General features: G+C 38.9%; 1 protein-coding gene and 1 pseudogene across 2 annotated transcripts; both read left to right on the top strand.

Annotated features, from left to right (window-relative positions):
• The first annotated feature begins 517 nt into the window (after positions 1 to 517).
• Positions 518 to 4,849, top strand: LOC149831158 (tubulin beta-1 chain-like). Its single transcript, XM_090013702.1, has 3 exons — positions 518 to 1,011; positions 2,739 to 3,008; positions 3,939 to 4,849. Exons 1-3 carry the CDS (start codon positions 618 to 620, stop codon positions 4,616 to 4,618), a joined length of 1,344 nt encoding a protein of 447 aa, XP_089869828.1. The 5' UTR covers positions 518 to 617; the 3' UTR covers positions 4,619 to 4,849.
• Positions 4,850 to 22,670: 17,821 nt separating this feature from the next.
• Positions 22,671 to 25,237, top strand: LOC149831157 (transcription factor MYB63-like; annotated as a pseudogene). The gene is made up of 3 exons (XR_016432989.1): positions 22,671 to 22,850; positions 23,583 to 23,712; positions 24,548 to 25,237. The product of XR_016432989.1 is annotated as a transcription factor MYB63-like (transcript).
• Positions 25,238 to 25,719: the final 482 nt, after the last annotated feature.

Here is a 25,719-nt window from a genome sequence, read left to right as displayed (position 1 = left end):
TCGCGAGATTTTAATTTTTTTATAATTCTCTTATATTTTGTGAGAAATTCTCAAGAAAAATAAATACGCTAAGAATCATTTATTGTGAATTCGGGTCGATATAGGACCTACATGAACCAGACCCAGGCCATACCCAGTAAAATAATATTTTTTATCATTTTTATCCTAACTCGGGTCGAGCCAGGGTTTGATATAAAATTTCACAAACTTTACCCGGTTCCATGTATTAGATCTTTGAGTCCGGACTCAGGTCTTAATCGGGTCTTCTTATTTATCACCATACCCAGACCCCATAGGTTTTGGTACGGGTCGGATCCAACTTGACCCGTTGACAGCCCTAATCCTATCCATCTTTGGCATCGTCTTGAAAAAGCAAGAAACCATTTTCCAAATTTACCCTCCAAAAGACCTCGCCCTCCACCAGGTCATCCGGCCACGAAAACCACTCCTGTTTCCGGTTTTCCGCCTCCTATAAATAACCACCGGAGCCCACATCCAACCCTAACAAATCCCCCTACGCCCTTCTCTCCCCTGTCTGTCTCTCGCTGTCACCGCTATTCTCGTCGTCTACCTCGCCGATTTCCGGACGGATCCCCTCGTCTCTCCGACGATCGAAGATGCGAGAGATCCTTCACATCCAGGGAGGCCAATGCGGCAACCAGATCGGAGCCAAGTTTTGGGAGGTCATCTGCGACGAGCACGGCATCGACCACACCGGGAGGTATAGCGGCGACTCCGATCTGCAACTCGAGAGGATCAATGTGTACTACAACGAGGCGAGCGGGGGGAGGTACGTGCCGAGGGCCGTCCTCATGGATCTCGAGCCCGGCACCATGGACAGCGTCAGATCCGGCCCCTTTGGCCAGATCTTCCGGCCAGACAACTTCGTCTTTGGGCAGTCTGGCGCCGGGAACAACTGGGCCAAGGGGCACTACACCGAGGGCGCCGAACTCATCGATGCCGTCCTCGATGTCGTCCGGAAGGAGGCTGAGAACTGCGACTGCCTGCAAGGTATAGATCTCTCTGTTCCTCTGTTGTTCTCTTCTCTTGTGTGTTAATGTGGCTTGAATGCGGAGAATTGATCTCGTTATGTTCATGATGTCCGTGAGGTGATCAAGGATGTGCTCTTTAACGCGGAGGAGAAATGTTAATTCGCTGATAGATCTGTCGTTTTCTTTTATGCCAGAAATGTTCATTATCGAAAAAAAATTCTGTATACGTCGTGTTACAATTATTTGACTATAAAATCTAATGTCTAAAATAATTAATGGCCAGAAACATTACAGAATGTGATTTCCAAACACAACCATGTTCAAGATCGCAAAGAGAAAAAAACAGTTAACACAAACTCGGTTAAAAAGTTTGGCATGTTTTTACTGTTATTCAGATGCATATTAAGCATATCTTAACCAGCATAGATTGGCATCTAAGTTTCTTAAGTCCCAGTTGGCACAAGAGGTCCCATATGTTAAAAGCCAGATATAAATAATAACCACATAATGTCGAAATCACACAGAATACTACTGTCAGAATTCTTTAAAAATGCAACCCTTATGCTGTGATATTCAGTTTTACATTGGGACAACATCGAATATAAAAGGGCATTTCAGGTTTGGACAATTCTCAATACAGAAAACTTGGAGACAACATCAATATTTCAATATCGTAACTGCAAACAGTTGATACCTTGTCAGAAAAGTTTAGGTCTACATAAGTGCAGCATGGGAGGACAATAGTTGAGTTTATTTCAATACACACTTAAAAATGTTATATTTCAATAAAATAGATAATTTTCATGCACATTTCTACATTAGAAGTAGAACCTAACTCTTAGTGTAATTTAGATTGAACCCAAACTGATAAAAATTACTCCCTTTTTGTCATTATTTCTTATCCTTCCAAACACATCACAAAGGTATCTTAGAAATTACTCCTGATGACCTATTGCCCTTAATAAAAATGAACACCCATATCATGAATTTTTTTATGTTGCTTTATTTGTCATTCCAGATTATCTTAAAATCCATGTTTTCCCACAGGTCAACAAAACCAAAATTAGTTTCAAAATGAATAATACAAAGGTTAAAATAAAAAATTCTCAGTAAAAATTGCATTCTAATAGCATTTAAATAAAGAACTTTTGGCTTCAAATTTGACAAAATTAACTGACAAAAAACTTATCATTTTATATTGCTAGTCATCTAAAAATTATTTTCGCAGGTACATTTTCCAGCATTACAAAAAACTGAACCCTATGTCACAGGGTCTCTTCAACTAGGTGCCGCATCCGTGTCGCACCCACACCGGATGCGGTCAACCTGACCCTGGGTGCAGTCAATGCACCCAGGGTCATTTATGTCCAACTTTTGGACTAGGTCATTTATGTCCAACTTTTGGACTTTATATATATATATATATATATATATATATATATATATATATATATATATCCATTAAAGGTTTCAATTTATTCAAATACGGTTTCAACTTTCAACACATGCTAATCTTACAACTGAATGCATAGTTAATAATTTGATAAGGGCCCATAATAAATTGAATTTGTTTATTTTGTGTTTTGTATATTGTCTACCTTAATCCAGGACATATACATCACATACTTGCATCCGTACAAATGCTTTATGGTTCTCTTTCCTTACTCTTTGTTCTCAATTGTTACATCAAGCTTTTTGGTGTATTTATTGCTATTAGTGTTCTGATTTAGTTGTTTTATTTTGTAGGGTTCCAAGTATGCCATTCCTTGGGTGGAGGGACTGGATCTGGCATGGGCACACTTTTGATATCTAAAATCCGGGAGGAATACCCTGATCGCATGATGTTGACCTTCTCGGTCTTCCCCTCACCCAAGGTCTCCGACACGGTTGTTGAGCCATACAATGCAACTCTTTCTGTTCATCAGCTTGTTGAAAATGCAGATGAGTGCATGGTTCTTGACAATGAGGCCCTTTATGACATCTGCTTCCGGACATTGAAGCTTTCCACACCCACTTGTAAGTGAATTTATTGACTTTGAAATTTTGTTTTTTTTTGAATTGGTTGAATAGCTGAAAATAAAAGTCTGTCTTGAGATATGCTACTATAGGAATCAAAGAAATTTTTTCCTATTTTCTATGTTATTTCCCTTGCATTTGAATTGATTTTCTGCAACAGAGGCACCTTCTTAGTTACTTTTTGCTCCTAGAAATATACACTATTTTCTGTTCTCATATTTTATGTGTTTTTTAGCCTTTTTAAATGAATTGCTATTCGATATTTTATGTGAACCAATATACTTATTGTATATGAGTCATGTGATGCTTGACAAACATTTAAATAGTTTATTTTCATGAATTGTTGTCACATCTTTATCCTTGCGTTATCCCTGACCTGTTATTCAGAATTATAAAGTAGCTCTTTTGTTAGCATGATTCCCTCTGAATTTTTCTCAGGGTGTTTGCAGATATTCTTTTGCAAAATAACAGAAAAATTTCTATTGGTTTTGAATAACTTCAGAAAGAATTTCTGCAATGTAGACAAGCTAAAAAGCAGTTACTAGTTATCGCCTTATCGGGTGATGAATTATGAATCACAGTTTATGTAATATTCATTTAATAATGGCCATGATGCCTATTTTAAATATGCTTCCATCCAATTATCGTGGATCTTTAAGTCTTGAAATGAAGCACTCTATAGGCCTGATTTCCAACTGAAATCATACAAGGGTTATTATCTTCGTATTACAAATGAACCTCCTGCAGAAACATTTCTTGTGGCATTCCCTGCCATCAAAGCCTCTTTTGCTTACTTCGCTTCTTCCTCCAACTGCCAGCAACCATGGTCGTAATGAGGCCTGGAAAATACTATGTTCATTATGTCTTCAACATCATTGTTTTTTGTTGATTGGTGACAAACTCTGTTTGATTATAATTATAAATGCACAGTTGGAGATCTCAACCACCTCATCTCTGCAACCATGAGCGGTGTCACCTGCTGCCTCCGCTTCCCTGGCCAGCTCAACTCTGATCTTCGCAAGCTCGCCGTGAACCTTATCCCCTTCCCTCGACTCCACTTCTTCATGGTTGGTTTTGCCCCACTCACTTCCCGTGGATCCCAGCAGTACAGTGCCCTCACTGTCCCTGAGCTCACCCAGCAAATGTGGGATGCCAAAAACATGATGTGTGCTGCTGACCCACGCCATGGCCGCTACCTCACTGCCTCGGCCATGTTCAGGGGGAAAATGAGCACCAAAGAGGTAGACGAGCAGATGATCAACATTCAGAACAAGAACTCATCCTACTTTGTTGAGTGGATTCCCAACAACGTGAAGTCCAGCGTTTGTGACATCCCACCAAAGGGCTTGAAGATGGCATCAACATTCATTGGCAACTCTACCTCTATCCAGGAGATGTTCCGTAGGGTGAGCGAGCAGTTCACGGCTATGTTCAGGAGGAAGGCTTTCTTACACTGGTACACCGGTGAGGGCATGGATGAGATGGAGTTCACAGAGGCAGAGAGCAACATGAACGACTTGGTCTCTGAATACCAGCAGTACCAGGACGCAACTGCAGACGAAGAAGAGTACGAGGAGGAAGAGGAGCTGGAGGAGGGAGTGGCTGCCTGAGTTCTCCTTGGTATTCTACGTAATTGCATTTGTTTCTCTTCGGTTGTATTGTGTATCAATGATTTGGGAGTGTTCTCGTTGGACTTGCTTGTTTGTGTAGATTGGGATTGTGGCCTTGAGATGATGGGTTTCCGGTTTTAGGGACACGTCTTCAATGGTGTGTTTGTATTTTTTAAATTATTTTTGATTGCCTATTTGTTCCATATAATAACTTGTTTGGTTATTGCTCAACAGTTAAGTTACTATTAAACTTTAGTTGAGTTATATCCTCTTACCGAGTTGTTCATCTTCAAGAGCCTCACTTGCATTGCTCAAAGGAATCCTTGAGTGCTGCAAAGTTGTTTGTTGGCATTAAGATTAATGCGTGATATACCAACCCCTTGTTATTTTGTGTAATCTGTTTATCTTATTTTTTGTCATGTGAAAGTTCAAAAAGGATCTCGTTCTTTGACATTGTCCAGCTGGACGGTTAGGATCAGTCCACATCCATGTGAAAATGTGGACCAGTTCTAGTTGTTGATTGGACTGCTAGGATTGAATGTAGGTTGGAATCCGTCCTATGTCGAAGGACAGGATCCGGACGGTAAAGTTTTGCTACAATTGTGAGTGCAAACAACTTGGCAAACTTCATTTTTTGACCAAATGCCCTTTTTTGCCATTGTTGGTTGCTTTGCTAACTAGTTTAGGTCTTTAGTCTGGATAGAGAAATGGTTTGGTTTGGTTTGGTTTGAGTCCGTCAAGTCATGTAGGCTCAAGTAGCGAACCGACGGGGCTTTGTCTGTTTGGTAGGAGCAGTTTGTGCAAGTCACAAGGGGCCTTAATCTCCCAGCTTCATAAAAAAAAAGGGTAGGCTCAGGTAGTGTTAAGAACCAGAGGCTATGATTTCTTTGCCAGCGTAGAGTTTTAGAAGCTTGTTAGGGTAGGTGGTGGGATAACATGATAACGTTTATGATGGGCATCAGAGCTTAGGTGGTGGACCTGGGTTTGTATGACCGATGGTTTGGGCTTGGTTTTGTTCGGAATTGCGGATGTATCTTGGGACTCTTCATAATGTAAACGGGTCAGTACTTTTGAACCCATGCCTGATTCCTTGTCAGCACGACCGTCATCTCATGCATCATTGCTTTCCTTGCCAGTTATTATGCCACATGAACATGATCGATTGAATGCGAGTCCGGGTTTAAAAAGTTGCAATTTTGTCTAGAGAAAAAATTATGAATAGATTCAGATAAAGGGGTATACAGCGCAGACAGACAGGTTTGATGAGATATCAAAGCCAATATAGCGAGTAAACAAGCAGGTCCAAACCCAACACTAATAATTGGAAGAATATTTTTGAACATAAAATTAAGATCAAACAAAAAAGAGGAAAGAACAGATTGGGATCAGCCCAGTAGAACAACTAGAAGATCCCTCTCTCCTTCCCAATCCAGTCAATCCGTTGCCCAGGCCACTTGAAGCATGCTCTATTAGAAACCTCCCACCTCAAGAGTTCAAGTGTGGCCGCATAGTCGCTGAATAGACGTCTAAAAATACGATGATTTCGCTCAGACCAAATTAGCTACAAAGCTGATGGCAGCCATACCCGACATATAAACTTTCAATGTTTTCCTTTGAGATTCATATGCTCTGTAACCAAGGTGTCTCTGGGAAATCAAATATCTACCCAATTAAAATTGAAGCCCCCCCCCCCTCAAGGCACGGTTCAACATACTTCTCACAAAGTCACACTCCCAAAACAAGTGCAATAATGTTTCATCCTCACATTGGCATAAAATGCACTGACTTGCAAGAAAAAGTCCGCGCCTTTTGAGTCGGCATTCTGTGTTGATCTTCCCATATATATTTGCCAACCCTAGAGCGAACTTGTAAGAGAGATGCAACTTCCCCAAAGTGCCTTATTTGGAAGCCAAAGCATATCATTGGGAATTGCAAAGTTTTATAGGAGACAACAAACTCTCCAAATGCAGCAATTTTTCCATGAGACTCGACCACTCTTGAAAAACTAAATCTGATGTGGACCTTCATAGAACTATATCCCAGTTGTTATCAGTATGCGACCAAGCGAGAATTTTCTCCTTGAAGCTACATACAAGTTTGGGAAGGCATCCCTTAGCTTCCCATCTTCCCACCACCTATCTTGCCAAAAGAGGGTGGCGCTACCATCACCCACCATTGCACACACATATTGACCAAATTCAGGTAAAATGTAAACCCAACGTTTCCAAATCCTCGAACCTCTCTTACATTTATGATTATCATTCCAATTGGAGGGCCACCCATGTACTTACTATTCTTTCTTGAAGATTATCTAAATCCTACCCTCGTCCTTACAAATCATCCATAACCATTTAGCCATAAATGCCTTATTGAAGCTCTGCATGTTATAGATTTCCAATCCACCCGTGTCTAGGAGTTGAGACAAGGCCTGTATTTACCTTCTTCTTTGCCATGCCAAATAAAACTTTGAAAGATCTTAGTGAGACGCTTGTCAACCTTTTTTTGGTAATTTAAAAATATGCAAGTAATGCAATACCATGGGGAGATATTGAACCTTACCAGATTAATATGGCCCACATTAGATAAAAGACGTGCAACATATGATTGGGTCTTCTCCCTGACACGGTCTTTAAGTTACTCCCAAATGAAGGGAGACCAAGATATTTCATTGGGAGGGAGCCTGCTTCACATTCAAAGATTGATGTTGCCATCCTTTGCCAATGGTGAGTGGCGGAGCCAGGGGTGGGCATGGGCGGGCGATCGCCCACCCCAGAATTAGAAACCGAGGCAAGGGAGTGGGCATGGTGAGCCAAGCATTTCTTCAATTCCTTGTTTACCACGACATCCTAGACTTGATTCTCGTCCTCATTATAATTTGCCTAATTTACAATGACAATCTTTTCATTTACATAAACCAACATTGAGAAAGGTCAATATCTTAAGAAAGACTTTGTGTGTGTGCTAGCACATGCACACACGTGTTCTAACTTGTCAGTCACCGTTCACCAATATTGCTATCAGCAACATTCTTAGTTGAAAAATAGTCACTCTTTTCCAAAGATCCAGTAAAAATTTTGGCAAAGAAAATTTAAAGAGAAAGACCTTTTGTCTAGCTGAAGTACAATGCATCAACAACACAAAACATTTTTTAAAAATAAGTAAAAACCACACACAAAATAGATACATGATACAAACTACTAAATATGCAATTTAGGTACAAATTGGATATTTCCTATACTACTTTTACAAATCTGACCGCACATATGTGTTCCACATAGCACATTTGCTAGGAACCAACACATTCCAGACGAAAAAATATAACTTTTTGAGGCTTGAATATTAATGAAAGTTCTCAGCCATTTATTTTCAAACGCTAAAAAAACTTGCTCACATGTTGTAATTATACGATCCAAGAGCCGATTTCTAAAAAATCAAGCATGGGTGCCCCTCCCCCCCCTCGAATTAGAAACCTTGGCATGGGTGCCCGCCCCCCTTGCCTCTGCGCGCCCTTCCCGATAGGGGGCTTTGCCCCTCTATCCCTCGATTGTCGACAGAGGCTCTGCTTCCCCTGCCTCCTCTGATTGCCGGTCTTGTCCCTCGAATAAATGGATCATCCTTTAGGACCATAGCATTGTCCCCGAGACCTGAAGTCTGCCCACCCAACGAAAAACTTCTGGCTTCGCAATTGGTCAGTGGGATCATTGAACACTATCACTTACTCTTAGCTTTTTGTTCATACGCGCACCTAAGGATGACTCATAGTGCCCACATATTTTGATGAGTTTACTTCATTTTTTTTTATTATGAAGTTTTGATAAAATATGAGTCTTTATTTTTTTATTGTTGGAGGTAAAAAGTGGGTATTTATTTGGAGGGTCTGGGTTTTTATCTCCGCTTGGAAGCTAATCTGATCGGAGCGGAATAACCTTCGATTTCGTGAATCCTACACCGATTTTCCCCATATACAGTTCGCCTGACCGTGCTCAGCTCCTAACTCGGTTCCACACACACCCTTACTAACGTTTGCCGTTTTCTGTTAAGCTGTTAACAGGGGGGGTTCAAGAGAAGTTGAGGCCCTAGGCATATTTCATTGGAGACCCATATTTCTCCATAGTTTTTTTTTCTTGAATAGGACCATAAAAATGGAGGAATCTGTGCAGGCATGGTAGGGGCCGTCTGTATATACTTTGTGGCTGTAAATTGTTGGTAGTAATTGAGCTGGTGAATGCGCAAGCCAGTTTACATAGGGATGCTATCTTATAGATGTGAGAGAGAGATGTCTTTCGAGAGCTCGGCTTGGCTCGGTTCGATTCGCAGGAAGCTTGTCAAGTGACCTTGGAGAGCCAAGCTATATGCAGCTAAGGTAGTTTGTGAGAACTGAGCATGAACGAGGGGTGTTCTTGGCTCAGCTCGTCTAGGTGAGCACACATAGTGTTTCTATGTCATTTATGTCAAATAACACACTAGTGCAACTGGTTATGGTGTGTTTGCAAACAACAGGCTAAGGGTTACATCTTCTCTTTTAATCATTGGAATTTTTAATTTAAATGAGCTAGCTTAAGCTGGCTCAACCGACCCATATGTGTCGAGTATGAACAGTGTCTGACCGTAAACAACCTGAGTCTGAACAGCCGGTGTTTGGTTCATCGAGCTTTCTTTTCAGCCTTAATTGTACACCCTCAAGGTGAACAAATTAAAGTTACAAGAAGATCTCGTTCCAAATCTCAGACCATTGACTCTAAAGCTACTCATAGTTGGATCAAGGTACTCTGATCCAGGTCTGTATTCGACTTCCTGTACCAGTGCATTGTCAGACCTTCGGTTTAGGGTTGCAATCGGGTCAGATTTAGGAAGGAACCTTTGCAAAGTTTGGCTGTTCCGAATCTGATCCAATCTGACTCCCTAATGTATTTCTTGATCCGATATCCCAACCCGTTTGCATGCCTACTTAGGTTTAGTTGCAGAGTTCAACAAAATTCTGAACAATTCTAGAAAAGTACTGACCTAAAATGTTGGAGCCCGTTAATGAAGGGGCTATAAGTGGGCCGGATCAGATCCATATCCGATCTAGGTACCTACTAGAGCATAAACTTTATGTTCACGCCATGCTTTCATCATTCTTCCGTGATAATTGATCAAATCTTGAATTTAAAATATTGTGAAAAAAATATTCAAAATAAAGTATTAATGAAAAACATGCAGTGGAAATTAAAGCAAGGGATGATTAATCAACCCTTTCACCTAAATGGGGATGACCAAAACTTCTTGACAGCGAAAACTAAACTTTTGCTCCTATGAAGCTTATCAAGTCGTTATCAGGCGGTGTGTGTAAAGAGAGAGTAAAGAGGCTTTATTACCAAACAATTGGCTAAAAGGACATCAACACCTATCCAAGAAAACAAAAACTTGTAATAATAAAAAAAAAACGATAAATTATGATTTTCTATTATTATCATCATAATCATCATTTCATGAATATTGATCACATTTTGTAAATTTTTTCTGATATTTATATGGAGAGATCACTCTCAGGATAGAGACCTAGTCGCACTGGCTCTGCCCGCCATACTTATGGTCGCCGTAGTGGCAGCATAAAACTTTGTGGGCTTACTCTTTGCCCGCTTGTGCGCGAGGTGATGCCCATACGATGTGATCCTAGACCACCTGACTAACGGCTTAGGTCCCATCCCACTATGCCAAACCCCTTTGGGGTAAAAAGAACTGTGTTTTTTCACCCAACCTTAATGTGACTATAATAATAATAATAGCAATAATAATAAGGGGAATGAAAACCTCCTCAATAAAAAGTGTCCCAAACTTATCAAATGAAATTTTTTTGGTGTTTTTTTTTCAAAATTCTGACCATATTAGCATGATTGACTTACTAGAAAGTGACACTTGGATAATGAATTTTGAATAGAAAAAATGGTATTTGGAGCCTCGAAAATTTATGAAAATTGTACGCCGTTGTTTTTTGAAACTTATAAAAACCTATCCATGCAGAGAAATCAAATGCTCCAAGAACTTATTCCTATAAAAACAAACATATAGATCACATCTGTACAGTCAGAATTTTGAAAAAAATACTAAAAATCCAATAAAACCTCCATTTGGGAGGTTTGAGAGGGTTTTTCATTGGGGAGGTTTTCAAAATCCATAATAATAGTATCTAGATGGGTACAAAGTACAGTGCCATAGCCGAGGGGTTTGAAGATTGGGACCTGACGAGGGGCTATCCTTTTGTTGGCTTAAAATAAATAAAATAAAAAGAAAAAAAAGTCATAATGTTGATGACCCTAAGGGCTTTGGGCCAGAAGACTGGGCATACTGTTTTAGGATGGAAATATGAATGTTTCAACAGCAACATGGGACTTTTACGGCATGAAAGTCACAATTTTAAATATGAGAGAGAGAGAGAGAGAGAGAGAGAGATTTGCTTTACACCCATAATTTATTGAAAAGAAAGGTTCCACACTTGCTCTGTTACAACCTCTCATTGTGAAACTCTAAGGTTTGGCAGTATCAAATACTTTTCATATATATATATATATGATTAATATTGGCTACTAACGAAGGTAAGAAGTTAACAAGTAGAAATCACTTAATATTCACTTTTTGTAGACCAAATGTTATAGATGTGATCTACTTTGTTTAGTAGGAAAGTTATTTTGAATCATTTGATTATGACAATTTATTAGGTTTTTAAAGAGGTTAAAAAATCAACAGCCCACAATGTGCCAAAATTTCATAACTTAAAATATCACATTTTTACATCAGCAAAGAACGATCCAAGGCTTGATCCTTAGCAAACAAATCTGTATATCTGGTTAGATTATATGCGGTTAGATTGAGTCTATATGATTCTTAGCTCATTAGTTTTTTACCTTTGTTATAGCTAATATATATATATATATATATATATATATATATATATATATATATATATATATATATATATATATATATATAGAGAGAGAGAGAGAGAGAGAGCCGAAAGTAATTCAACATTACCACTCATGAAGATCAACAAAATGTTGAACCCATGAACTGAACAAGAACAAAAGCCAAAACAAAAGAAAGCACAAGAGAAAAGAACATTAGACAGATAAAATGGGCTCACGCCATAGCCGCGTGCCCAGATTGCGACAAAGGATAGTTAGCATCAGCAGGAGGGAGTGGAAGATCACTAAGATGCATACGCAAGATCGCATAAACATCTACCAAAATTTTATGCACCAGGTTTTGAATGTTAACTCAAATATGACGAAAATGAGCATCGTTACGCGCCATCCAAACAAACCACCAAGAGGTAAGCAACCACGTCCGCCAGATGAACCTCCACCTCTTGCTGCGCCTAATACAAACCGGCCCCAAGATCAGATCTAGCTCCAAGGACTCCTCCTTAACAAATACTTCCGGATGCCTCCAGGTTCTACTAAAGATTTCCATAAATATTGGGCAAGACCAGAACAAGTGAAACGTAGACTCTTCTGCAGCTTGACAAAGCACGCACCAACTCGGGAGTTGAATGCCCCACTTCTTTAAATTACTGTGGGTCTGGATCCTATCGTGCAAAATTAACCAAGCCAAGACTCGCGAACGGGGGGAAGGACCCTTCGCCCAAAGCACATCCTCGGGCAACCAATCAGCCCCTGGCGGTAGCAACGATCTATAGACTTTTTTGGTGAGAAACTCTCCGCTTGGTGCCAACGCCCACTACAACCACTGACCAAAATTTTCGGAGACCTCAAAATGGTCTCTAAAGCAGGCTAAAGCCCTCAACCATGATTTACGCAAGTGCGAGAGCGCCAAACCTCGGGTTCCCAGACGAACCGGAATAAGAGTTGGATCCCCATATTTAGCAAGAAGAAAACTAGCACAAGGGTTATCCGGTTGGTGGGTCAACCAACATTGCTTGGCGACAAGAACAATGCTTCGCAGTCTGGGCACCGGGATGCCTAAACCACCCATACGCCGAGGTAGAACCACAGAACGCCAACCAATCAAGTGACGCTTACCTGTGAGTTTACACCCAGACCAAAGAAAGCCTGCTAGCAAGCGCGTCAGCTGCTTCTCTACTCCCACAGGCATCACAAACAGAGACATGAAAAATTCTGGAATAGTTGAAAGAACATGTCTGACTAAGGTTAGACGTCCAGCGCTAGAGAGATAAGACGACTGCCACAAAAGCAATTTGCGCTTCACTTTTTGAAGCGTCGGAGCCCAAGCCGCAGAAGATAGCGGCTTCACTTGTAACGGCAAGCCAAGGTACATAATAGGCAAGTCAGAAGTACTGCAATTAAAAATTCTCTTTCTAGCTGCAAGCATATTGGCATTAACATTGAACATGGTAATAGAGCATTTGGTCTCATTTAGAGAAAGCCCAGACATTGAGAGAAAGAACTGAATGATAAGCTTGAACCTGAGCATCTGTTGAACATTTGCACGACAAAAAATGATCATATCATCAGCATAAGTAAGAATATGACCCGAGAAGTCGGAAACCTGCAAAGGATGGAGAGAGAGAGATTTTGACTTTCAATAAAGTAAATGACTTTTTCAAAAACAATAAATGCCATGGCATACTTTCTTTCTTTTTTTGAGATATCCTTTTCATGTCCTTGATGAAATAGATATCGGGGCCAAGTATTTAGCAAAGTATTTGACTCGGATTGCATGGCGCCACATGTCCAGCCCTAGCACCTACTCTCGAGGACGATGGTCATCCAATGGGGGACCCAACTGTGAGCCCCCCGCTGGCCATTCAACCTAGAGATGGTGGGCCCCAAGATGCATGCCGGTGGGCCCAAGGATGCATGGTGTATTCTGTGGGCTGAGTGCTTGAAAAACCAGGCAGCGTTTTCGCTAGCATTGAAGATTTGAAATGCACGCCCGAGTAGTTCCATTGTATCTTAATTCTTAAAGCTTAATGTATTAAAAACAATAAATGAATTAAGTTGATAACAATAATAAATTACGTAGCATTACATTGCAAATTTCAGCCTTCATTTGACTTTTAATGTATACCTAACTTGCATTGTATAGCTAAACGTAAAAATTTATCAGAATAAAAGTCGTGTACGTCTCTCCTAAGCTAATTTATTTCTTTTGATAGTCATGCTGGGGTTAGGCAGACCCCTACCTGTACTCGTCGTTTAAAATTTCACCGGGTCAACCCAGTTACTCTTTTGATTCGGCCCAAATTGCCCAATCACTGGGTCAAAAAATGAGTACAAACTCGTTTTATACAAAATTTGGCCGAGTAACCGAGTTGACTTGGCCTAGTCATGAATGAGTCATAGCCGAGTTAGCCGAGTCAAGTCATATATATATATATATATATATAAACATGGTTAATACATATATTAATAAAATTAATTAAGTATAATATAAAATTATCATATATATTATATATAATATATTGATAAAATACTACAAAATAAACATAATATATACATATATTTATATATTTTATATAAAATATAAAGTTAACATGACCCGGCTGAGTCACTGAGACGAGTCACGGTCACTCAAGGATGAGCAGAATGACGAGTCAACGAGTTTTAAAACCCTAAGCAACTTTTCCCTTCAAGCTTTTTAGAAGATTAATTTTCAAAAAAAGATAGCACGAAAGATAGAGATAAAAATCATGCATGGGTCCCACTAAAAGCCGATAGGAGAATTCCCATGCTGAATATGGGCCATACCTAGAACCAGCTTAATCGAGCACCTGTTTTGCGTCCAGTAGAAAAAGGCCATTTCCACAGAAATGGTGGTAAAATATCTCCTTTGTGCAGGCTGCGTGATGGAATATTAAGACATGGGAGTGATTTTCCTCGGGAAAAGTTGTCACTCATATCAAAACCGACTTGCTTTTGTGGGAGGTATAAGAAAATTCACTGTGCATATGTATTGAATAACAGTGAGCCAATACATAAACGAGTTATAGGATAATTAATAAACGATATTGACGACTCCCACCAGGTGTGTGGGTGCCTTTAATTGGTGGGCTCCATATGGTCAAGTGACCTACGGTGGTTTACTTAGTAGAGAGGCGGGCCCATTAAGTGACCGGCCTGGTTCTTGGTGAGGCTTCCTCGTCATAAAAAAAAAAGTAGACATTGATTGCATGCGATCATATACTATTAGATCAAAGTCCAAAAGTATTCAATTGATTATAGACCATAAACATAAAGTAGTGTATTTTTTTCTTATAATATTGAACGAGTGAAATCCTGGGGTTTAGGACAAAATAATTTCCTGCCATTCACATGGGAAAGAGATCCAGTCATCTCTTACGTCATTCCCTAATGTCATACCCACGATAGGATCTCATTGCTGCAAGTTTTTTTTTTTTTTTGAAAAAAATATTTCAAATGCTGAGATAGATGTGTGGAAATACAATAAAAGATAAGATTCAAGAAAGTAGGTGTTGCACCCATTGAAAATAAGATGAGAGAGAATCGTTTACGGAGGTTTGGACATATTCGGCGAAGGTCTAATGATGCTCCTGTTAGAAGGATGGAGAAATGAGAAAATATATTACTTAAAAGAGGTCGGGGTAGGCCTATGAGGACATGGATGGAGGTGATAAGAAAGGATATGAATGCTTTGAACCTCACCGAGGACATGGCATTGGATAAAAATGATTGGAGGAGAAGGATTCATGTGGAAGACCCAGAAAGATTTTATTTTTTGGTTCGTATCGCCGACCCCAATTATTTTGGGACGAAGGCGTAGTTGTTGTTGTTGTTGTAGAAAAATATTTCATTGAATTAGTCCATATACAACAGTTATAGTTCTGTTGTATGACAAAAACAGGATTACAGCTAAGTGGTGGTGATAAGGTATCACCCCACAAAAGAACCTTAATCTGCAGAATCACCAGCAGAAAACAGCTTATCACTGCAGGCCGTTTAACCAGCATAAGTCCTGCGATTTCCAATCCAACACAGATACATTCACCTCCCATTTCAGTTGCTGCACTATCTGTTCAGGACTATTGCTCTTATTTCTAAAAATGAGATGATTGCGTTCAAACCAAATGAAGTACCAGGCTGACAGTAACCAACAACGCCAAACAAACATCCATCTCATTGTTGCAAGTTGTTATGATCAAATCTAATTTCATGTGTACATAGTCTGTTTAGTGACAATCTGTATCTAAACTATCAAAATTCAATCTGTGGCGCAGGATTTTCTGATGATTCAAAAATCAAAAGCTGCAAAAACACCAAAATTTTCTGATTTTAAAATTTATATTTTCTTTGAAAATACATGATCTTACAGTCCTTTTTATCAAATCGACCACGCTGAATCCATTTGGAGAGTCATATTTAATCAAAACAACTTGTAATAATGAGATCTTAGGGTGGGTAATGACAAAAGGATGACGTTAGGAACCCATTCCTGCCATATTCAAAGCAGTTACAACCCTTATGCCACCTTAGTAAAGTATTCCATATACTTTAAATTAATATTTGACTATCTTGGATAAAGAGATCCAATTGGTCGTTTTGTGGTTGAGTTTGGAAATCAACCACTCCAAAACTATTTCTTTAAATGAGTCAAGCCTGTGGTAGGGAAAGAATGATTGATCCCATGGTGTGAAGACAATAAAGAAACAAGGAGCCATGACTTGAGGGTCGATCCAAAGTTTCAAAGCGAATTGAATTCTTACTGACCGACTAGCAACAAAATTCTTGATGGTGGACCTAAAGTCCTCTCATGTTTGTTGTCCTAACCCCTAGACTTAGGAATCATGGTCTTTAAAACATTGAAGTAGAGCACACAATATTAGGTACCTACATGTTAGAACCTAACTCCATATAGTAGAAACTCCTTATCTCGTAGGACTAGCTAGCCAACATATCATTAAGGTCCTTGTTATTGTTAGACCAAGCACCACCAACACTCCTGCTTCCATGACTTGGGGAGTCCAGCAGTGGTCAAATTATGGAGTTAAAAAATAATAATAACATGACGAGAGCTCGGACCGGGAGAGTAGACATCACTCATTAACACAATAAAACAAGGAATGAAGGGAATCATAGTCCTGAAACCCAGGTCATAGGTCACTGAATCTCTAATTTCTTGCTCCTAAGTCTACGCTGCTATTTCAAGCTCTCTAGCACTAGCTTGATAGGAAGAAATGTAGTTGCAACGGAAGTATACCATTTAGGAGACTTAGGCACTTCTTTGCTAACCTCAAAAGTAGATGAAAGTAGATCAACATTGAGACTTTACTTTCAATGTTGATTTAGTGAAAGTAAAGCCCCCAATATTGATTTTGTTTCATTTATTGAGACTGCTCAGAGGGCTCTGCACATTGGGATAGGCAGATCCCCTTATGGAGCTAAGGCTAAAGGTCGATATTGTGAGTTCAAACTCGATGTGCGCACCCCTTGCTACAAGGCCTAAGAAATGGAAAGACTTTTCTGGTGGGTGGATAGAAAATCAGTTTCACTCGTCCCCTGTCATCGCTATCTTCATACTCATACCCCTCTTTGAGATTTCATTTTTCTTTTGAAAGAAAACATTCATTGCATTGATTCAGCAATTACATCTTAGTCTTAGGGGACGAGATGTCACCCTGAAACAGGGCAAAAAAACGAGAAAAAAAAAACAGCAAATCAGATTTCGTCCATTACATTCATCATACTAAAAGCATCCGATACTTGATATGCCAATCCAATTCAAATCAGATTCAGGCCATTTAAGCCTGCATCTTTGCCTAAGCTCCCATTGGATTGAGTCAAGGATAAGACCCTTGTTCTTGGATCTACCGTTAAAGGTTCTGTTATTTATCTTGAGCCATATTGTCCTCCATGTTACAACATCCAACATCGCCATACAAATACCCATCTAGAAACTACAAGGATGAGGGTGTCACCCCTTTTGCCCTATTTATCGCAAGGATAGGTCTATAACGATGATAAAAAATGATCACTAATTTTTTGCCTCTGTATAATAACAACATTTATAGGTCGTCGTTAATGTGTGACCCAACACTGACAAAGAATCTCGTCAGAATTAGGAACTTTAATAGCGGCAACCCACCTATAACGGAAAGAATTAACTCATCGTTATAGTAGATAACAGCGAGAAGTTATTGTTATAGGCTATGAAGGCAACAATTAAGTAGCCACTATATGTTGTAGCGGCGTCATAGGGTTAAGGCCAATAATGATGACACAAGAATGTCACCATTATAGGCCTTAAAACTGCAAAAATAATCTTTTATATTAGTTTTAATTTTTTTTTTGCATTATATTAAGCAAAATGACAAATACAATTAAAATATACACTTCAAACATCCTCAAACATTCATCCATTCAAATATAAACATACACTTCAAACATCAATTCAAATATATATTTGAAAGTATATATTTATATTTAAATGTATGTTTCAGAATATAAACACTAATGTATGCTTATATATAGGAGAAGGAGGAGGCGTCGACGGAAGCTTTGAGAAAGAGAAGCAGGAAAGGATAGGAGAAGGAGGAGGTATCAGGGTCGGGGGATGAGGCTCATAGAGAGAGAGAGAGAGTGGAAGAAAAAAAATTAAAAAAAGCCCATCAAGTCCTTATTATGGACTCTATAATGGTGACATTTATGTAGCCATTATATAGTCTATAAGTATACCATATAATAGCGACACAAGAATGTTATCGTTATTTATCTATAATAGGTATATCGTTAAGGGTGATATACAAGGCCATCGTTACAGAGTAAACCCTATAGTGATAATATTTATATATCGCCGAGATTATTGACCATTAAATATTATCATTAAATTGTTATAACAGTAATATTTAACAGCCAGATAATATCACTGACATATTTAAGGTGATATATTTATGTTGCCTTTGGTACCTAGCAAGTAGCGGGGACAAAAAACATGTCGTTATTGCAGCACTCTCTAACAACGACTTTTGTTGTCACCATTAAAGTGTTGTCGCTATTAACCCTTAGTGAGGACATTTTATTTGAAATTATCTCACAAAAATCATGTCCCTACATGATTGGTGATTGTGCAACAACCGACCAAACTCCCCCTACACCACTTTCTTAAATTCCTTCGTGAACATACAATCTTTGAAAAGATGCAATGTTGATTCCTCGCTAGTGCTGCACATTCTACATTGACTTCATAAATGAGACCCATGAGATTTTAACACCAAATCTGCACTTTGTCTTACAGAATAATCCATGCTAATGTGGATCCTCTAGGTGGGAGACCCACATGCCAAAGTGTCCCTCCTTGGGATTTCATTGATGCAAGTTGTTTTGATCAAATCACACTTTAGAGATGTGATCTACATCAATCATTTAGTATAGATGTTATAAATCGTCAAAATCCAATTTGTGTGCAGGATGTTAAATTCAAAAATGGTTGACAAAGCTCAAAATTGTAATTTAAAAAATCATATTTTTTCGTTGAAAAAATATGATCCAAGGGTTGATTCTTATTAAATTGACCATGCTAAATTCATCTATATAGTTAGATTTTGATACAACTTGCATCATAAGATTTGAGATGGGTATGAAGATGGGGGATGACATAGGGGATGAGTGGAAAGAAACCGAGTTGGAGAGGGGCACCATGAGAAGTTTTTACATTGCAAACATTGAAGGTTGTATTGGGGAATTCCCAGCCATGACATCGTTTCTCCTTGAATAAGAAAAAAAAATCAATATTGAGAGTTGATGAATATTGTTATTGTTATTGATTAAGGAACTTTGGAAAGTTTACCAAAGAAGAGTTAGAGAAGGCCTCTTAAGTAAATTAAGTAATGTTTTGTGCATCAAGGTTTATCCATAAATAATATTAACGAATAGAGTATAAGCCATGTGAAATAGGCATAGGTACAACCGACATGCATGCAAATTGGACATGGAATTCCAAAATTTTAAAAAAAGGACACGATTATTCTTTATTTTTTATCAATAAACTATTTTTTTAAATGCATTTTTTTAGTACAATCATTTTAAAAAGTATTAAAATATATCAAATTAATATCCATATGTTGATGTCAGTGTCAGTGTGGTTGGTCGGGTATGCTCATATCACAAATGTCATGCATCTAAAATGGCTCATCCCAGTAATATAGAGTTCAAGGGTTACAACATAAATGTTATATGGTGTAAGACTGTTACAGACCCTTTTCTGACCCAGGTCTGACCCAACAGATCCTCCCCAGCAATCACCTCGATGAGATCCAGGCAAGTTGGCCCAGGTCCGATCTAGAGGAGAACTACCCCGAATATTACCCAGCGGATCCAGTCAGATATTGGATCCACCCCAATGGAAGTCGCTAATCTCCTATGGGATCCTACTGTGTTTATTAGACCTAGCCCTTGTGGTGTTCTACTATATTTATTACACTATGATTCTAGTGGATTTATTAGATTAGGAATTTACTGAAATTCTTAGATTATGACTTAACTGAATTTATTAGGGATTTAACCCACCCTAAAGTCCAACCAAGGCTAGGACTCTGGTGGGAAGCCCCTCAAGAATCCCATCTAGGGTGGGATTGAGCTTGCATAGTCAATTTGCTCTTCTCCTTTAGTATTTTAGTTTAGTTGTTGTTCTTCTTCTTTTGTGCGCTATAAATAGTCATGTCTAGCTTAGTTGTTTTTCAATGAAGATTATTGTGAGTTTTCTCTTTTCTTCATTTTTGTTCGCGTATGTGCTTGCTCCCTAAGGGAATGATTCTTCTCCCTCTCCTGTCTGTCCACCCTACCATTGCTGGCCAGTCGGGATCAATATTCTCAGAAGATGCCCAAGTCATCTGCCATCATGATCTGCCTCTCACTTCGAGCCCTCCCCCTCTGCGTACCAAAATCTATAGAACCGACCTTCGCAGGAGTTTGAGTTCTAATAGTGGTATCAGATCATCAAGTTCCTATGCCCCACATCTTTCTCGATTTTTATGCAGTCTCAACAGTGATCTACACCAACCACAATGATCTACACATCATGATCTCTCCTTTGATCATTTGAAGAAGATGACATTGACATCAGGTTCTTCGATTCTCGTACTTCTAAATTATAAATTGAACTGTTCGAATCTGACCTCTAGTGACCCTGATCTGACTTCTCGAAGTTAGGCCAAATTTCTACCTATTTTTAGAAAGGATCAGTGGAGGGTTGCATCATAATCCACTTTTAAGAAATTTGTTTTGATGGTTTTCAGCCTCAAAAAATCATTGTAGATAGCTTTACCTGTCCCCAATTAAACCCAATTTATAGATAACAAAATTCATATTTGATCTATAGATTCAACATTTTTACCAAACTCTGTTAGATCCTGCGATCGGATCCTAACTGGTTTCCATTCGACTACTTCAAAAAATTTCTTAAAATTCTAAAGTTTTAACCCTAGGAGCATATATCTGTTAACTTTCAAACCCATTTTACCGATCTCAAAAATTTGTTTGGATTAGTGAGATCTGGTCTAATTTTTAAAACCTGTTAGAGTCCAAAATCGAGACAAAACCTGTAATGATAGTGATAATAGTGACAGTAAGGAAAGGAGCCAACATAAAATCACTAGTAGCCACCTCAACTTCAAAGTTGTTGGGCTAGGTGAGGAAAAGAGTTATTGCTACAATCAGAAGAAATGGTCAACGTTGATATTTGACCCATGAAGACAATAAGATGAAGACCGACTAACGACCAGTACCCAGAGTTCTCGCCTTGAGTTCAAGGCATGTTTGAGAGGGGTGGATTGTTACAGACCCTTTTATGACCCAGGTCCGACCTAGCAGTCCTCCCCAGCAACTACCTGTATCCGCCTCAATGGAAGCTGCCTAGCCCCTATGGGATTCTACTGTGTTTATTAGACCCAGCCGCTGTTAGATTATGTTGGATTTATTAGACTGGGATTCTACTAGATTTATTAGATTAGGAATTTACTGAATTTCTTATATTAGAACTTTACTGAATTTATTAGAGATTCAACCCAGCCTAGAGTCCTACCTAGGCTGGGACTTTGGTGAGATTTTCCCCTAGAATCCCATTCAAGGTGGGATTGAGCTTGCATGTTTCATTTGCTCTTCTCCTTCAGTATTTTAGTTCAGTTGTTTTCTTCTTGTATGTGCTATGAATACGCCTATATAGCTTAGTTATTTTTCAATAAAGATTACTGAGTTTCTTCTTTTCTTCATTCTTGTTCGTGTGTATGCTTGCCCCTTTAGGGAACGGTTTTTCTTCCTATCCTGTCCGTCTACCTCTACCATCATCGGCCAGTCATGATCAATATTCTCTCTTTCAACCGATGCCCTAAGCACCTGCCATCGCCATCCGCCTCTCACTTCGAGTCCTCCCCCTCTTCGCATGCTGGGATCCATAGAACGGACCTCCATTGGAGTTCGGGTTCTAACAAAGACTTGATGAAGAACTTTCACATTGTTAATGTGTAACGTGTAGTGCTTACATCCAAAATCTCAAAGTTTTTATGTGGTGAAATTTTTGAGGTAAAGGGGTGGTTAATTTTTAGGTGATGTCTTAAAATTTCAAAACATAGGGACATGACAAACATGATCCATATTAGTAGTGGAAATAGGGGGAAAGGAAATAGTTGATTTTTGTAATGATTGATATTCGCGTGTCACCTTATTACGGTGGGGGTATCGTTTCCCCCAAAGGGGAGAATTGGAGTTGTCATTAGATTTTGGAAGGCTAATAAGAAAGCACCTAAAGTAAACAAGAAGTGAATGGAACAATATAGAAAAATAGTGTGGCCTAAATGGGCAAATGGGATCACGAATCCGTCAAAGATGCCATGAAGAAGAATGCAAGTTTGGCTAGGTCTAATATTTACCAAGGTGGGGGGTCGGTAAGATGTACAATTAAAGCAAGAGTTTGAAAATGTCTATGTCAAAGCTACTTGTGAATGGTTCTTGGGAGTTTGGTAGCGCATGAATTGAAATGTATGTCTCGTGTGGGCTTTTACGGGAAGGGCTTGTCTTCCATATAAATTCATGGTGGGGATGGTGAATTGGTAGCTCTTGTGGAATGCGAGAGGGCTACTTCAAGCATTAAGTAAAAAGAATTGGAGGGTACCTTCTCGTGTTGGAGATGGGCCGTGGACGTGCACCATGCTGTGAGAAGATAGGGCTGAATAAGGGCCCATGGACGCTACTGGAGGACACGAAGCTGGTGGCTTACATACAAAAGCATGGGCATGGGAATTGGCGTGCCCTCCCTAAGCAAGCAGGTCTCTCTCTCTCTCTCTCTCTCTCTCTCTCTCTCTCTCTCTCTCTCTCTCTCTCTCTCTCTCTCTCTCTCTCTCTCTCTCTCTCTCTCTCTCTCTCTCTCGCTTGATATGTCTGGAATATAAAGCTACAAGTGAGCAGCAATATGCAAATATTTTTCTGAATGATCTAAAAATGGCTTTCTCCCCTTTTGTTTCAGTTGGTTGGCCAACTAAAGCATGATAAATTATCTCAAAATATGTCGTTTTTTTTTAGAAGAAAATGGTAACATATGTGTGGATTTCCAGTAAGAGAATGAATTGTGAATTTATTAGTTTGATCCCTGGTAACATATGTGGCCTTAGTTGTGCCACATTTAGGTGTGCTTGTAGATTCTTACTTGTTACTATTTGAAGAGAATGGTTCGACTCTACCTATTTGTTGGGTATTTCATGATTTTATGCTATATTCTGTATGTCAAAATCATATAAGTTTATCTAGTCAGGGTTAATATACCGTATGCATATCAAAAATGAATTGTGTTATTTATCTCAATCAAGAATGAAGAAAATTGGGTTTAATTCCATATTTCTAAAATAACACACACACACACACACACAGAGAGAGAGAGAGAGAGAGAGAGAGAGAGAGAGAGAGAGAGAGAGAGAGAGAGAGAGAGAGAGGTAACTCTTAACGGGGAAGCGAATTTGGCTTGAAGTAATAGTGTTTTGTTGTTGGACTTTCACTTTCTATAGGTTTGCTACGTTGTGGAAAGAGCTGTCGATTGAGATGGATCAACTACCTTAGGCCGAATGTCAAGCGTGGGAACTTCACCCCTGAGGAAGAGGAAACCGTAATCAAGTTACATGAGCTACTTGGGAACAAGTAAGACCATAAAGCATTTCAATTTCAAAAGCACTTAACATGACCATCTCTCTCTCTCTCTCATGCATTTATATAGGGTAAATGTTTGGTACTAATCAAGGTACATAATATAACGACATAGATGCATTTGGGATGGTTTGTTTGCCAAGAATAGGACCTTGAATTGTGGCTTTCTGATGTAAGAACATAAGTTCTTGAATCATAAAGTTTTGGCACATTGTGAGCAATTGATTTTTGAAGCCCTTAAGAAACCTACTTATATAGAATCACATGATTCAAAACGCATTTCCTAAAAAAGAAACTATGTAAATCACATCTGTAGGGTTTGACCTATAAAAAAATATGCAAAGCATGGCATTCTTTTCTCAATAGTTCTGTACCTTCATTAGTACCAAATATTCAGACATGCACACAAGACATGCACACACATGCACACATATATATAGGGTTAATATTGGCTACTAATGAAGGCACATAACTAATGAGCTAGAAATCATAGGTACAAGTTGTATCAACTCAATCTAACCACATAGATGTATTCAGCATGGTTTTCTTGCTAAGGATCAAGCCTTGGATCGTATTTTTCTGATGTAAAAATGTGATCTTTTGAGTTATGAAATTTTGGCACATTGTGGGCCATTGATTTTTGGACCCTTTAAAAACATAATTACTTGTCATAATCACATGATTCAAAACAAGTTTATTACTAAACAAACCATGTAGATCACATCCCTAACATTTGATCTACAAAAGCATATATACACATGCATATATCATTTTTTATTATTTTCTATTATTTCTCATCTTAACAATTCTAACGGGGAATATTATTCAGGTGGTCAGCTATTGCATCTCGTTTGCCTGGGAGAACAGATAATGAGATAAAGAATGTATGGAACACCCACTTGAAGAAACGTCTGATCCCAAAAGGACCTAAATCATCCCCAAGTGAAGTACCAGAGTATTTACCAAGTTCCTCCATGGGATCTTCAACATCATACACCAACGAAGAAGAAAGAAAACAGCAAGAACTACGTCACACTTCCATGTCCAAGGATTCATGCATGCTCCAAAACAAACCAAATGAGAACATGAACCAGTCTCAATTAGAAGAGATGTTCGAAATTCCTGATGAGTTGCCGCTCGACTTCTTCGACGTCTTTGATGATTATTCGAGTTTCATGACTGGTTCAAGTGCATCTCAAGATGGTACAGCAGTTGATAGTGGAAGCAATCAAAATGTGTAATTGGATGGTGAGATGATTGTCAATGAGGGAAACAAGATGTGGATAAGATACCTAGAGAATGAGCTTGAATTATGGCCAGATGATCAAAACCAACAAAATTCAGTTACTAGTGAAGCCGAGATCCAGTCATTAGTTGATTCAATGCTCCAAACTGATTCATCAGATGGACTATCATTTGGAAGCAATGATCCCATCTCCATTTATTTTAAAAGGTGGCCTTCATCACCACCACCTTATTTTGATTTGTAAAATTTCAAATGGAACCTCGAGAGAGCTACTTTAATTTTTGGTAAAAAAAAAAGGATCGAAAAGGAGAAGAAATAATGGAAGAAAGAACATTGGCTCTTTCCCGGTACAATTAACAAAAGTGCACTCGTTTTAACATACTTTTTTTGTAGGGTCATAACATCTTGAAAAGTTGTCACATGGCCAAGATTAATGGGGCATTTTTGTTATTAGAAAGACAAGGATCAACATTGTCTAAGAAAGGTCTTTCCTCCCTTGACTAAAAAATACGGTAGAGTTTAAGCTATTTAGAGATAGGGCATAAATAATATCTGACCAAGTTCAGGGCCATTAACACGGGACCAATTTCTACATTGTTTTAGTGATCCACATAAACATCCATGGTGTATCAATTATATGAAGTGAAAGAAAATGTTGAAATATATCATGTACCTACACTAGAAGTTTTTGCCCATAAGAGTCTGTGCAGTGATGGAACCAAACAAAATGGACTTGTCGTATTTTTTGTTTGGGT

The sequence above is a fragment of the Nuphar pumila genome, chromosome 7 (assembly GCF_984573655.1).
Source record: "Nuphar pumila chromosome 7, dmNupPumi1.hap1.1, whole genome shotgun sequence".
Lineage (NCBI taxonomy): Eukaryota > Viridiplantae > Streptophyta > Magnoliopsida > Nymphaeales > Nymphaeaceae > Nuphar > Nuphar pumila.
The sequence above is the reverse complement of the archived record's forward strand: the minus strand, read 5'-3'. Positions and strand labels throughout refer to the sequence as shown.